Genomic DNA, 15000 nt, shown 5'->3' with positions numbered 1-15000 from the left:
CTTACATTGCACCTCAAATCCAGGAGAATGAAACCATCCCAGTCTAGGCTGGATGTTGGCAAGCTCAATGATGAGAGGGTAGCTGAGGAGTTTGCGAACAGGCTGAGTGGAGATTTGGGGGGTCTGGGTGCTTTGGAAGACCCTGAAGAGTTGTGGAGCACCTTCAAGACCATCACCCTTGATGTTGCCGGTGGATGTCTGGGAACAAACTGGAGGGCGAAGAAGAATGTTTTCTCTCAAGGGGAACTGTATACCATTGACCAGAGTCGCAGGGCCAGGCTTAACGGCAGAGCTGAGCTGTTCAGGGAGCTGAGGCATAAAACTGTATGTGTGCTAAGGGTCGACAAGGAGGCCTATGTGCGAGGAATCTGAGGGGGTAGAGCAGTGTTTCTCAACCTTTGATGGCCCATGGCCCCCCTCCCGAGTCGCTTAACATTCGTGGTCCCCTCCCTTCAATAAAAGATGCAGATTTCGTTTTATGACATGTATTTACTCAGTCTTAAAAGATAAATCAAAGTAAACATTTTTCTAAGCAATACAATCAATGAGACATTTGCTGTTGGGCTTGTCTGACGAGGCCTCTTATGTCCGGCTCTGTCTTGAACACAGCAAGGCGAATATCGTTCCCAACGTCAAGACGGTTTCTGGACTTCGTTTTAATGGTTGCAATGTCAGAAAATCCAGATTCGCAAAGATATGTTGTGGCGAATTGAATGAGCATTCCAGATGCCTTCTTGCTGAGTAGTGGATATGCATCCTGAACAGACAACCAGAAGGTGGAGTGGTCTTCTTTGTTACTAAAGACCAGCTTCATTGCTTTTGAAACTTTCAACTCTGCCAGCTCCTCTGCTTCGTCTTCAGTAGGTTCAATTTTGGCGTTGAATGGGTCTTTGTGCCACGGAACATCCAACAGTGTATCGTCGAAATACGATTTGAACTCAGCGGAGAGATTGTCGAGATGTCTAGTGATGCAATCTTTGATGCCGATGGGAAGCTCAATCCTCTGCGTCTGCAGGTGCTCGTCCAAGAAAGGAAACGAGGCAGTGGACCCGGCCTTGATTCGTGCCTGCCAGACTTCCATTCTAGCATACAGTCCGGCAAGCTTGTCTTGAACGTCACTGACTGTCACACCACGGCCTTGCAAGGACTGGTTCATTTCGTTGAGTCGGCCGAATATATCGGCCAGGTAGGCGAGCATCATGACGAACTCTTTATTGTCGAAGTGGACATGGAGGTTGTTTTCGTTGTCTCGCAGGAAGATTTCCACCTCAACCCGGAGTTCATACAGCCGAGAGAGGCATTTCCCCCTCGATAGCCAACGGACTTTGGTGTGGAACAGAAGTCCAACATGTTCCGCTCCCATTTCATTGGCCAGGAGTTGGAAGAGCCGATGATTTTTGGCCTTCGCACGAATGAAGTTGATCACTTTGACTGCGAAGTCCATGACTTCCAGCAAACGAGGCAGAAGAGTCTTTGACGCAAGAGCGTATCGGTGTAGCGAACAGTGGGAGGACGTCACATGGGGCCATTCGTTCTTCACAAGCGTGACGAATCCTCCTCTAACGCCGACCATCGCTGGGGCACCATCAGTACAAATGTGCTTGAAATTCTGCCAACCGAGTCCATTAGCTTCAAAAAAGAGTCCACAATAACTTTGATATCTGCCGCTGTCATTTGTGGTTGGTAGGGTATTGCAGAACAAGAACTCTTCCTTCATCTTTCCCTTTCTCTCGTAGCGAGTGAAGGCGATCAACTGGCTCTCCAGGGCGGTGTCGGTAGACTCGTCTAATTGAAGGCAAGCCTGGAGCGTGCTTTGTTTGATTTCGAAGCAAACTTGACGGCACACATCAGCGGCCATGTCGTCAATCCGTCGTCAGATCATGTCATTAGAGAGTGAAACTTGCTGGATCTTCTTTTTTGCCTCTTGTCTGATCATCAATTCCACCATTTTCTCTGTATACGGCTTGATAAGGTCCTCAGCAATAGTGTGCGGCTTCTTGCACTTCGCAATTCGGTATGCCACTTCGTAGCTGGATTGAAGAGCAGGTTTTTCTTCTGGCCGGAATCCAAATTTGGGAAGTGTCGCTTCATGGTCATATCGTGATCCTTTCGCAGACAGAGCGTCGATATTATCTTCCTTCCTTCCGGGATGCATCTTGTCGCGATGGTTTGAAATTTGGGAAGGACGTAGTGACGCATTTGACATCACGACTGAGCAGTGCAGACATTGCGCGCAGTCCCCGCCATCTCGACTGACATTCGTGAATCCAAACTTGACATAGCTGTCATTCCATTTTCGAACCTTCGACATCTGAGAAAAAAATTGAAAAAAACAAAATTCTAACGTTTTTGTAAACATTGGTTTAGTATGAATGGTCTGTGGGCTCCGCCTTCTCTTTTAAAATTATGGTTAAACTCATCTACCCTTTTTACTTTGACACTATGACCAGAGACTCGTCACCTTAATTGCACATTTCCAGCTTCTGCATTCTGAATCACAGTTTTTCGGCGTCCGCTCATGGTCCCCCGGTCGAAGGCCGATGGCCCCCTTGGGAACACGGGCCCCCGGTTGAGAAACGCTGGGGTAGAGCATCACCTGTGGTTAAGTGATTCTCGTCCTGCTTATAGGGGAATTTGCACATTGCGTTCATCCTAGCCCCTCCCTCGGTGTACTGCAGTTTGAGCAGAGGGTGGAAGGATCTTGACAGAGGAGTCTGAAGTGAAGGCCCACTGGGCTGGTCACTTTGAGCGGTTGTAATAGACTGAGCCACCAGCTGTCAAGTTGGACGTCAAGTGTGTTACAATCCCTGTAGCTGACCCTCCAATCAACTGTGGTCCAACTTCGTTTGTGGAAACACAGGCTGCGGTGAACCGGCTGAAATGGGATAATGCTCCAGGGATTGTAGCATCCATACTGAACTTCTCAAGGCTGGTGGAAATGCTGCACTCGTGTCGTTGCATGCAGTTCTGTGCTCTGCCTTGAACAAAGGCATCATCCCAACTGACTGGAAAAGGGGCCTTGTTGTCCCTCTCTGGAAAGGGAAGGGTGATTGCCAAGACTGCAACAACTACCGAGGTGTGACACTGCTCTCAGTGGCGGGCAAGGTCTTTGCTCGGATAATTCTTGAGAGGGTTCGCCACCATCTGCTTGAGCACCAGCGTCCAGAGCAGTCAGGCTTTCCACCAAAGACGTCAACGATTGACCGTATCCTTGCTCTTCGGGTCCTCACCGAACGCAGACGAGGGTTTCGGCAGGGGATGCTTGCAGCCTATGTTGATCTCTGCAAAGTGTTTGATTCAGTGAATCGGGATGTCCTCTGGAGGATTCTTGGTCTTCTTGGGGTGCCACCAAAACTGATCGATCTGATGTCTGAACTATACTCTGGTACTGAGAGTGCTGTGAGATGTGGTAGTACCATCTCTGACTTATTTCCAGTTGTTACTGGAGTTTGTCAGGCATGTGTACTGGCCCTCACACTTTTCAGCACTTGTATTGACTGGATTCTGAGGAGGATGTCAGAGAGAAGAAGCTGCGGTGCATCATTTGGGAATGTCAAGATCTCTGACCTTGATTTTGCAGATGATGCAGTCATCTTTGCAGAGACTTCAGAAATCCTTTTGGGGGCCCTCCAGGTGGTGAATGAGGAGTCGGAGCCACCGGGATTACGGGTTTCCTGGGTCAAAACTAAGATCCAGGCTTTCAATGACATCTTGGATGCTGCTGTCCTGTCTGTGCCTGTTTGTGTTGAGGTCGTGAAGAGATTCACTTACCTTGGCAGTGATATTCATATCTCTGCTGACTGTGAGTCAGAGGTTAAAAGATGTCTGGGTCGGGCCTGGGAAGTCATGGATTCACTGGATAATGGGGTGTGGCACTGCCGGTACCTGTGTGGGAGGACAAAAGTCTGGGTCTTCAGTTCCTTGGTGCTTCCAGTCTTGCTCTATGGATGTGAGACTTTGACTCTGACCAGGGATCTGAGACGGAGAATTAATTCCTTTGGCAGCAGGTCTATTTGGAGAATCCTTGGCTATCGCTGGTCAGACTTTGTGTCCAACAAGCGGTTGCTGAGAGAGACTGAAATGAGATTTGTTACCTGCATCGTCCGTGAGCGTCAGTTGCGGCTGTATGGGCATGTGGCTCATTTTCCTGACGCTGATCCTACTCACCAGATTCTCTTAGCGAAGGAGCCTTGTGCGTGGAGGAGGCCAATGGGCCAACCACATGCTTCGTGGTTGCAGCAGGTTGATCGGCATCTCAAAGAGATGGGGATGGGCCAGGCATCTGCCTGGGAGATGGCCAGACGGAGGCCCCTGGAGTACTAGCGGAAAGTGGACGCAGCGACGTGCTGCTCTGGTGCATGCTCCCATACCTGACCTGACCTGATATACATACAAATATGTACACACACAGACACACACACACACACACAGACACAGACAGACACACACAGACACACACAGACACACACAGACACACACACAGACACACACACAGACACACACACAGACAGACACACACACAGACACACACACAGACACACACACAGACACACACACAGACACACACAGACACACACACAGACACACACACACACACAGACACAGACACAGACACACACACAGACACACACACAGACACACACACACAGGCACACACACACACAGACACACAGACACACAGACACACACACAGACACAGACACACAGACACACACACAGACACACACACAGACACACACACACAGACACACACACACAGACACACACACAGACACACACACACAGACACACACACAGACACACACACAGACACACTACTATCAATATCAACGGACATTCTGCATCACATAAAATTTATTATCATGAAGTTATGTGTTCCCGATAGATGCTGCCTGATTAAACAAACACCCCTCCAACCCCAATCCCTCAACCCTCCCCAAACCGCATGGCTTCATTCTCTTGCACACATTGTCTTCAAAGACCCTCCCCACCCCAATTACTTAACCCCACCCTCACCCCCACCTCAGGTCCTCAACTCCACCCCACCCTAAAAAAACTCAACATCCTCTCCCAACTCTGTCCCATCTCTGCTTATCTGCAAATCAACTCTTTGTTGTCCCTTCACCCTTTATTCCTGTTCTTCAAAGCAATAGGTTATTCTTGCATATTATTTTTTCATTACGTCATTAAAATGGAAGAATCGTTTACTCTCTTTCCACTTTCCTCTCTCATTTTGCCATGAGAAACTTCCCCTCCTCCTCATCCCCTCATTATCCTGCTTTCCCACCTTCCCAACTTCTCCTTTCACTATATTCATAATCTCGGTAGTCAGCGAGAAATGGCTCATGAGAAAAATTATCCAAACTACCTTCAGGTCCCAATTCGCAATCTCCTGAGACATGTCCCATGGAAATTCCATGGAATTGCCACTCTCAAGTGATTGTGGGTAGCCTAATTGTGCTAATAAATTATCCAAAATGAATTATCTTCTTTGTGATATATACATATTCAACATTAAAATCGAATAACAATGAAACAACGTTTAATTTACAATCTCGTGAGATTCCGTCATCTCGCGATACGTGCCGGAGGGACCGACAGACGGACGAGCACAAGTGTGTGTGTGTCTGTGTCTGTGTCTGTGTCTGTGTCTGTGTCTGTGTGTGTGTGTGTGTGTGTGTGTGTGTGTGTGTGTGTGTGTGTGTGTGTGTGTGTGTGTGTGTGTGTGTGTGTGTGTGTGTGTGTGTGTGTGTGTGTGTGTGTGTGTATATGTACACACAGTATATATCTGTCTTTCAACTCTCAAAGGTTATCGTCTGCTAAACAGAATTTGCAATCACGTCTCATCGATGTTCACCATTCCAGGCAGAGATGACCACAAGCCAGGCATTGAGCAATGCCGCTCCTATGACATGGAGACCCTCACGTGCTGGTGGTCTCCTGGTGCCAACACATCGCATGCTGCCAAGTACTCTGTATACTACAAGAAAGGGTCAGTGCTTGAATGAATAGACCAGGGTACAGGTGAATTTTTTTTCTTTAAACCATCCATCTTCAATGTTTCGCACCATTTCATTAATTGTGTGTTAATTGGACTGAAAAGCTGAAATATAAATCCGGCTTTAACTTTGATTACATTTTTCTTCTTACCTCTATTTCCTTTGCCATGCTTTAATCCATGATTATCTTTGCATCTCCATTCATCCATTGAACTTCTCAAATGATAAATTTGAAGTGAGTTAACAGTCATTATAACAGAATATCGGTCATCCTTCCGAGGTCGGCAAAATGAGTGCCAGCATGCTGGTATCCTGTGGCGGAGTGGCAACCCGTCCAGGATTGTGCCCAATAGTCAAGGAGACTGCTGAAGCAGCACCAACACTCTGCACAGCGTATGGTCCCAATGGATGGATGGATGGATAACAGAATATATTTTGATTTCCAAAAATGATTGTGCATACTCCATCTGTTTCCTTTGTTTGCAAATTTGAAACTACAGCATTGTGTTTGAAACATAAGAATGTGTAATTTGGCACGTGTACAGCACAAAATAGACATATTACTCCTCAAAATTCGTCATGTAATCGATAACCTCCACAAGCTCGTGTTGTCGTGTGCAGTATATGGAACTGACAGCTTCACTTTCTGAGTGATAGACAACCTCCTTCCTCAGAAGCACTGACACAATTTCAAGAGCACTTTTCACTGAGCATATATATATATATATATATATATATATATATATATATATATATATATATATATATATATATATATATATATATATATATATATATATATATATATATATATATATATATATATATATATATATATATATATAAGCCTGGTGTTGGTGCAGTGGTTCGGGCAGCGGCTTGGGATCCAAAAGGTCCTGAGTTCAAGCCCCGTTGGGCCACTGAATTAAAACACCAGGGGGTTGACTCAGCCTGTCATCCTTCCGAGGTCGGTGAAATGAGTACCAGTATACTGGGTCGGTGTATACCCCGGTTAAAATAGGTGTACCATATCCCTGTGTCGTAAGAGGCGACCAGGGTTGCGTCAGGAAGGGCATCCGGCGTAAAACATGTGCCAAATCACTATGCAGATCATACGGATGATCCGCTGTGGCGACCCCAAACGGGAGCTGCTGAAAGAAGAAGAAGAAGATATATATATATATATATATATATATATATATATATATATATATATATATATATATATATATATATATATATATATATATATACTAATGGCAGCAAAGCAAAGAGAGGGTTTGGCTATTTCAGTTATTGATACATGTGCAGGATAGAAGATTATGGGCAATTAGGGGGTGGTGGGTGGTGGGTGGGGAGTGAGTTGGGTTGCAGATTCAGGAGATTAAGAATTTGGACTGTGGACTGACAGTAAGCATCATAAAACATAAATGTGAAATGTACGCATACACTCACATGCGCGCACACACACACACACACACACACACACACACACACACACACACACACACACACACACACACACACACACACACACACACACACACACACACACACACACACACACACACACACACACACCTTGGAGCAGAAGTTCTAGTGTGCTCTCTATATATTATAAATTTCTAGAAATAAAGAATGAAGATCTTTCACTGAGTATCAGCTTCACAACGCACACTTTTCTTCCTTCCAAATAGAAAACACTGGGTTCATTATCCATGAACAACATCCACCTATCAGAGCACTTGATCAAGTACTTTAGAAGCTTGACGTAAAGAAGTCAAGGAGTGACATGCATGAAATTGGTTTTTTTTACAATGGTTCTTTCAGTTTTATTCTTGAAACCGAACAACCACCCTTGTTTTATTCATCAACTTCTATATCAGGAAATATAATTACTAATCGTCCCTTATGTACACAGATACCTAGCCAGGAGGGCCTTGCTGCTATTTAATAACAGCAACTTTGTTTTGCAGTGTGACGTACTGAATTCAAGCAACTCTTAAAATCCCTTCCTTTCTGAGCAGTGCACGATGTTTTGTCTCTCTCTATAAAGCAAGCAATACCATGAACAATTTCACACTCCTACCGGTATTTGGAACTGCTTATTACTCACACCATTGGATATTTCATCTGGGTCTGTTTGTTGGTCTGTTTGTCTGTCTGTCCACATATAATGTGCTAATATAGGCCACAAACGCTACTTAGTGGTCACCATTATTACACACTATCTATTTTAACCAAGTACCTCCATAAAGTACTAGTGGGGTGTGCTTACACATTGTGTAAGCATATGAACCATGCTTCCCCATTATCTCGGGTCGCTTTCCTGCATTTGATTTTTCATTTATTTATTTTCATTTATTTATATTTTCATTTACAGATGCTTTCTGACACTTCTGTGATTTTTCCTGGTGTATCGACTTTGATGTCCATCGACACACAAAATTACAATGCTTCCCCATTGTCTCGGGTTGCTCACCTGCATTTTAAAATTTTATTTGTTTATATTTTCATTTACGGATGTTGTCCGATGATTGTGATTTTTCCCAGTGTAACGGCTTCGATGTCCTTCGGCACACAAAATTACCATGCTTCCCCATTGTCTCGAGTCGCTCACCTGCATTTAAAACTTTTATTTATTTTTATTTTTATTTACGGATGTTGTCCAATGATTGTGATTTTTCCTGGTGCATCGGCTTCGATGTCCATCGGCACACAAAATTTCAGCTTTCTGTGTCACCCGGAAGGTACTGATCTTTAATAACAGTCAGTGAGTCAGTCAGTGGTTTGAAAGAGCTTTATATACTAGATATACAATTAGAATGCATGTACATTTATAAAGTACATACTATGAGAATGTGCATACATTACTACGTCGATAAAATACATACACTTGCAACGTAAATCTATACAATAAAACTGGAAATGTCTGTCCGCTGTAGGAAGAGAACCTTGTGTCATCAATGCATCGTCAACACACCACATGAAATACACCACACAAAACCACATAAAACAGGTTCTGGCATGGGTCTGCAATCTGATTGCTCTTTCTAGTTTTATATAATATCTTTGGGATAACATATAATACTTCTTGTAGAAAGACATTACTGCAGCAGTGAGTTGGAGTTAAATGAGACTAAGGTAATCTTGTTAAACGATAATTGGTTATGACAATTGGCAATTAAAACAAAAGCTACAGTGACCTTACATGCACATTTAAGGGCTTTTTGGCTGCGCTTTGTGCTGCAAGTGGAAATTTTACAATGCATCTACCATTTTTTCCCACACAGCAGAATGCTCAGGTGATCATTAGCTAATGTTTTCACACAGTGCCTCAAATAGATAAGGCTCATAAAACATTCCAATATACAGATATCTGGGACAAGTAATATGACATGATACTATACGAGTTCACGATATTTAAAACCAAATGAGTCCATGGTCTTTTCCAGTGTGGTGATGAGTGTGGTTGAGAGAACACCTGTTTGATTCCCATGGCTGCTCTGAACCATGTTTTAATGTATTCATACAACAGATTTTGCTCCTGTCTCACTTTGCATCATGTTCATTGTCACATACTGTAGACAAAAGCTTCTACCCAGCCATCACATAAATGATAAACAATTGAAAATTAAAGAATACTCACAGCACAAGCCCGATAATTGTACATAGTATGTGTATGACCTCTTCCTTGCCTTTTTGCCTTCAGCCTGGTGGGTTCCCGTGAAGAGTGTCCTGATTATACTACCATGGGTAGCTTCACATGCTACTTCTCACATAATCGTACAGATCTGTGGACTCAGTACTGCCTCCAAGTTGTGGAAACCACCGAGGATACAGTGTTCAAGTCCCCTTACTACTGTGCCATTGTCCTTGACATTGGTGAGAGCCAAATATTTAATATACTCAAACACACATTTATTTATTTATTTATTCAAATGCAGCTTGTGGCTGCTTGGCTGCATCATTTTCTGGGAGCACAGCTATGCCACTGATGCAATGCCCCCATTACCAGTAAGGTGGTACTCATTTCATCGACCTCAGAAGGTCGCAAGACAATCTGCACTGGATCTCCCTGACCAAACAACAAGGAGCAGTGAAGGTCTCATGAGGGACAACACATTGAACATGTCATGTAATGTCAGTGAACATATCATGTGTTGTAATGTAATGTCAATAAACCATTTATAATGTACTAGCTGAAGTACCCGGTAATACCCAGGAAATTTGCTGGTAAGACTAAGTGCCTATTTTCCTCACGCTAGTTAGACTGAGGCATTAGTTGTATGGAGAAAATTAGGAAGGCTTCTTTTATGGGGTGATGCCGAGGGAGCAATCATTGTCGTCACAACTGGTAAATATAGTGGTGCAGTGAATGGTTAGGTTTTAAAGTTTAATATGAAAAACACTTAGTGCTTCTTGGTTGAAATATCTTGTTCTTGGAGCACTTCCTGTACTTCCCTTCATCAGCTAGCTGCCTTTTAAAATGAGACACTCGCTGAAAAATTCAATGAAACCATCCCAAACACACCTGAGAAAACCACAAAGGAACTCATCAAAAGAAGTGGTGTAACAATTAGAAGTGGGGCCCTAAAGAGGGCCGTGTTGCGTTCACTTTCAAATCCAACTTTCAAATCCAATTTCACTCTTGGTTGTATGTATCCTTTTATCTGGACACTGTTGTGTAGTGTTGCAGAACATAGTGATGTCGAAGCGAAAGTGTCGATGGCATAGTTATCGGCCTGTTCACGGGTGTGATCGTCGAACTGCTTGAAGAGCCGCTTGGTTAACCCGCAAGTATTGATGCGTCAAAATTTACGTCAAAATTATAACAGCTCTTGAAGTAACAATTGGGAGACGTGTATTATGAAACGGTATACCTCTGAACGCCTCTGTCGCTGTTGCCGTGCGCATGCAGTTCGAGAATTCAAATTTGTTCGCTTTCGCAGTGGCATAATGTTTCGGGTTTCAAAGCTGTTGTAGCAGGAGGAGAATGTGTATGTTTAAAAAGTCAACAAATACGAACATTTTGTATTTCAAAAAACTCTAGCGTTTTTAACCATGAAGCCTTTTGTTACGATTAATACGCCGGCGCACTATTCGAAAATAACATCACGTTAAACCACCCTCCAGGAATTTTTATGGAAAGCCACTTAGCGCATCCTAGAGCTGAATGTTAGGTCTATATGTGTGTAAAGTTTCATCAAGATCGGTTCACTGGTCTAGGAGCTTATTGGTTACAAACAAACAAACAGACAGAAGGACTGCCATTTATGTAGTAGATATTCGCCTAGGTTTCCATACTTTATGGCCACCCTGTATATTGGTTGGTTGCGTGCGTTATTCTGTTTGTCTGCTTTTTTGAAATGTTTATCGCCTAGAAGTCACAATTTTAAACCGATCTTCACGAAACTTTACCATGTGGTAGAGTTTGTCATAAACAAGAAGCCTATCGTTTTTGAGGTCAAGAGGTCAACGTCGGCGAAAGGTCAACAAATTTTTCAGGTTTATAAAATCCTCAATATCATCCGATTGACTACAAATTTGAATAGGATTTTCATATCAGCTTACTGAATTCAACCACCAATTATTTTTGAGGTCAACATAGGCCATAGGTCAACAACTAAGGTGAGACTTCTAAAATCCTCAACTTTCATCCCATGGACTTGAAATTTGAAGAGGGATTTATATATTTTAAGAGGATTTATATTCATCCAATTTATATAGTTCAAAAAGTTAAGCACGTATTGAGACAAAACTTGGTGGACAGATTGGGTGTGTGAGAAGGACAAATTGATTCGATTTTAGTGAAGATCTGGATCAGGATCCAGAAATGAGAATTTATTAAGTGATACTTCACCATCGAGAGATAGGGCCAAAAATGATATGTAGCACGATATCTCAAACAGATATGGCCTGAATTGGATAAAACTTGGTGGACACATTGGGTTTGTGAAAAGGGTGAACCGATTCGATTTTGGTGAAGATTCCCATCAGATTTTTTTTTTAACTTGTTAAATAATTCTTCACAATTGAGAGATAGGGCCAAAAACGATATGCAGATATAGCATGATATTTAAAAAAAAATTGTGGATGGATTATGACAAAACTTGGTGGTTGAGTTCGGTCGATGACAAGAACAAGCTGATCAGATTTTGATTCAGGTCCAGATCCAGATCCAGCCTATCAATGGGATACAAAATATAAACTGTTCAGCCTGGCAGAGGTATGCACTTTACTGAGTGTCATTTTAGTTTTCCTTCTTGGATCGCTTGCAATCTCTCCTGAATTGCTCTCTTCTCCTCCACAACTCATCCTTTATCATCCCTGTCTTTCTTACAACTTGTGCACAAAAAATTCTCACAATTCATTGTTAGGCATTATGTGATGCACGACACTGGTCATTCCCACAATCTGCCATCAACAGATGCGTTTCTGTGAGACCGGATCTGAACGCACAACACATGACACACGAACAGACTGTTTCCATGCATATAGCATTTGACTTGATTGGATACACTAATTCTTAAAGAGTTGTCCCTCATGACAGAACCTTTCCCTTGTTGACCAGTGAATGTTTATTTTGCCTCATATAAGATGTATATCTCATAACAACACAAAGATGGTAATTTAACCTTCCTCAGATCATTACTAATTTGGCTTGAGACATGACAAACAGTGAAATATATGTAATTGCGAAAATGGCTGTCATCTTTCTTGTGTGGAGTGAAAGAGGTTGGGGATGAGTTGTAAACTGTTCAGTTCAGGAAGTCCTGATTTTTGGATAAATTTGGTTAGTTTGTTTGGTATTCCAATCCAAGCACATGTTTTATGATACTGGGATCATATACTTTATTGATTTTTCCTTTATCTACAATGTGCTTGTACTTCATGTGCAAAGGTTCAGGGGTGTCTCCTAATGTCCTTGTCCTACATTTGATAGAACACTGCAGAAGAAAAAAATGAAGGTCCATAGTATCATGAATATAGAACACATGGCAACGTGAAAATTCACTTGCAAAAGCTTGACTGACTGTGACTGCCTTTTCTGACCTGATATCTCAAAAAGGAAATACTTTTCTTTCTTATACTCTTCTCTTTCCCAGTTCAACTGAGGCCACCAGTAAATCTCACCTATCGTCTGATTAGAGCTGCACGGGGCTTGTGGGATATTGTGCTAAGCTGGGAGCTATCTCCTGAAGTGGATATTGACTCTGGCTGGGTATCCGTCACCTACGAGGTGCGTTACCGACATCGTCCATGGCGAGGCGAGCCAGAAATATGGAAGGTATGTATGAAGGAATTTTTTTTTTTGCAAATGGAAAGTGTGGGACCAATAATCAATGATAGAACAACCTCCTGTTACAAAGGGAGGGAATAGAGCCTCTTGCAATTAGTGGACTAGCACCACATGTAGACCAGACCAGGTGGGACAGGCAGATTATCCCACCCAAAAGGTCATTAATCATCCTCCGAGGTTTTTCAGACAATTTAGTTGTGACATAGCAATTCTCCTGAGACGAGCTTGACTTGTGAACATCAGAATCGAAATCAATAATGCTGCTGCCTTCAGCATGATAAGAACCCATAATCTCTGGGACCTCCAGTCCATTGTCATCACGAAATGGTCACCACTGCATCTCAATTGCTGGTTATCACAGGAAGCAAAGGGGAGTTGTCCTGTATATTCCTATCTTCCAAACGTAATATTGATTTTCAAGAGTGGGATGCAGAGATCATCCATAGAGGGTCATACTGGGGATAGAGGGTGAGGTAGAGGGTCATACTGGGCATTTGTTGAAAGGGGTATTCCAAAATATTTTGAGTTTGTTCAACCATTCTTAATCTTAGTTCAAATGAAACGTATCTATTTCCTTGATCATTGGGCTTTGGTATAAAATCAGAACATGAATTCTTGAGCAAAGTTTCTTCACCCTTACTTTTAATAAATTCCACCTGCTGTGACCTTAGGTGCGTTCTGGCCTGCGGCAGGGGGAAGTAACTCTTCATGGAAAGCAAGGTTTCAGCTATGAGAGCCAGGTTCGCTGCAGGGTTCTGAATCGTTGGTTGTGGAGTGATTGGAGCTCGAAAATTATTATCCCCATTGCCACTGCTTCAGGTTCGACAATGAGAAAAGACAGTAATTTATTTTTGCCATTATTTATGACTGATCTGTGGAAATACAAATGCTTTGCAATGTGGTTCTGGCAGTGTTATGAGCTTTGTAGTGAAGAGTCGACGTAAAATCCTCCCCCATGAAGGACATGCAGTTTATGTCATGTAGAATTGGTAGTGAATAAATACCTCACCATCGATTATCCTTCTGTCTCTGTTTCAGTTGATGTGGTAATGCCCCTAATAACCTTTGCTGTCATCATAACTTCAGTCATCTTATCCACAGCTTTGTTGCTACGGAGCAGATCACGGTGAGATTGAGGGTCACACTGGGCATTTGTTGAAATCACATGACAATGAATGAAACAAGCAAGGTTCACTTTGTAATGAATTCTCAATATCTTACTGCTGTCATTTCTGTTGCCAAAAACAAGATATTGAGAATATTTCAAGGGAAAGCTCAGTTGACGGGATAGATAGCTCGGATGGTTCTTGTCCCTGAGCTTTCTGGTCCTTGCTTGATTGTTGGAAGTCATATTTATTTAAAAACCGTTTTTGTGTGGTCGTAAAGTGTAAAGTGCTACCTTTTGGGGTACAAGATATATGGGAGGTTACAAGTCACCAGAGATCACATGGACCTAAAGTATCACATAGTACTTTACAGACAAGAAAGCCACAGCCAAGCCACATGGACCATGCCAACATATAAAGTGAAATATGTATGTAAAGCAGATTACAATGTGGATATTGTGCAAATTGAGAAAATGTGAATGCTGTTATTGAATGAGTTCTTGAGGTAAATAAAAAATGGATATACACAGGCATAATGGGACAAATGGCTTTTTCTTTTGTCTAACGTTTCTCATACAGTCAAGGTGTATGT

The 15000-nt window shown here is 42.7% G+C and overlaps 1 protein-coding gene across 11 annotated transcripts in view; it reads left to right on the top strand.

The window, feature by feature from the left end:
* LOC147032826 (prolactin receptor-like) overlaps positions 1–14944 on the top strand; it is a 100524-nt gene extending 85580 nt beyond the window's left edge. For 7 of the 11 annotated variants that reach the window (XM_085870703.1, XM_085870698.1, XM_085870701.1 and 4 more), the window contains 5 exons: positions 5866–5992; positions 9712–9884; positions 13109–13290; positions 13974–14121; positions 14341–14944. In XM_085870703.1, the coding sequence (XP_085726829.1) occupies positions 5866–5992; positions 9712–9884; positions 13109–13290; positions 13974–14121; positions 14341–14432 (722 nt within the window). In that variant the 3' untranslated portion in view covers positions 14433–14944. The remainder of the gene's footprint in view (positions 1–5865; positions 5993–9711; positions 9885–13108; positions 13291–13973; positions 14122–14340) is intronic. The other 4 variants (XM_085870707.1, XM_085870708.1, XM_085870702.1 and 1 more) reach the window with 2 other exon arrangements.
* The last annotated feature ends 56 nt before the right edge of the window (positions 14945–15000 follow it).

Source organism: Eptatretus burgeri, chromosome 2 (genome assembly GCF_056783735.1).
Source record: "Eptatretus burgeri isolate ZD-2024b chromosome 2, Ebu_testis_v1, whole genome shotgun sequence".
NCBI lineage: Eukaryota > Metazoa > Chordata > Myxini > Myxiniformes > Myxinidae > Eptatretus > Eptatretus burgeri.
Note: the sequence above shows the minus strand (reverse complement) of the source record. Positions and strands in the feature narration are given on the sequence as shown.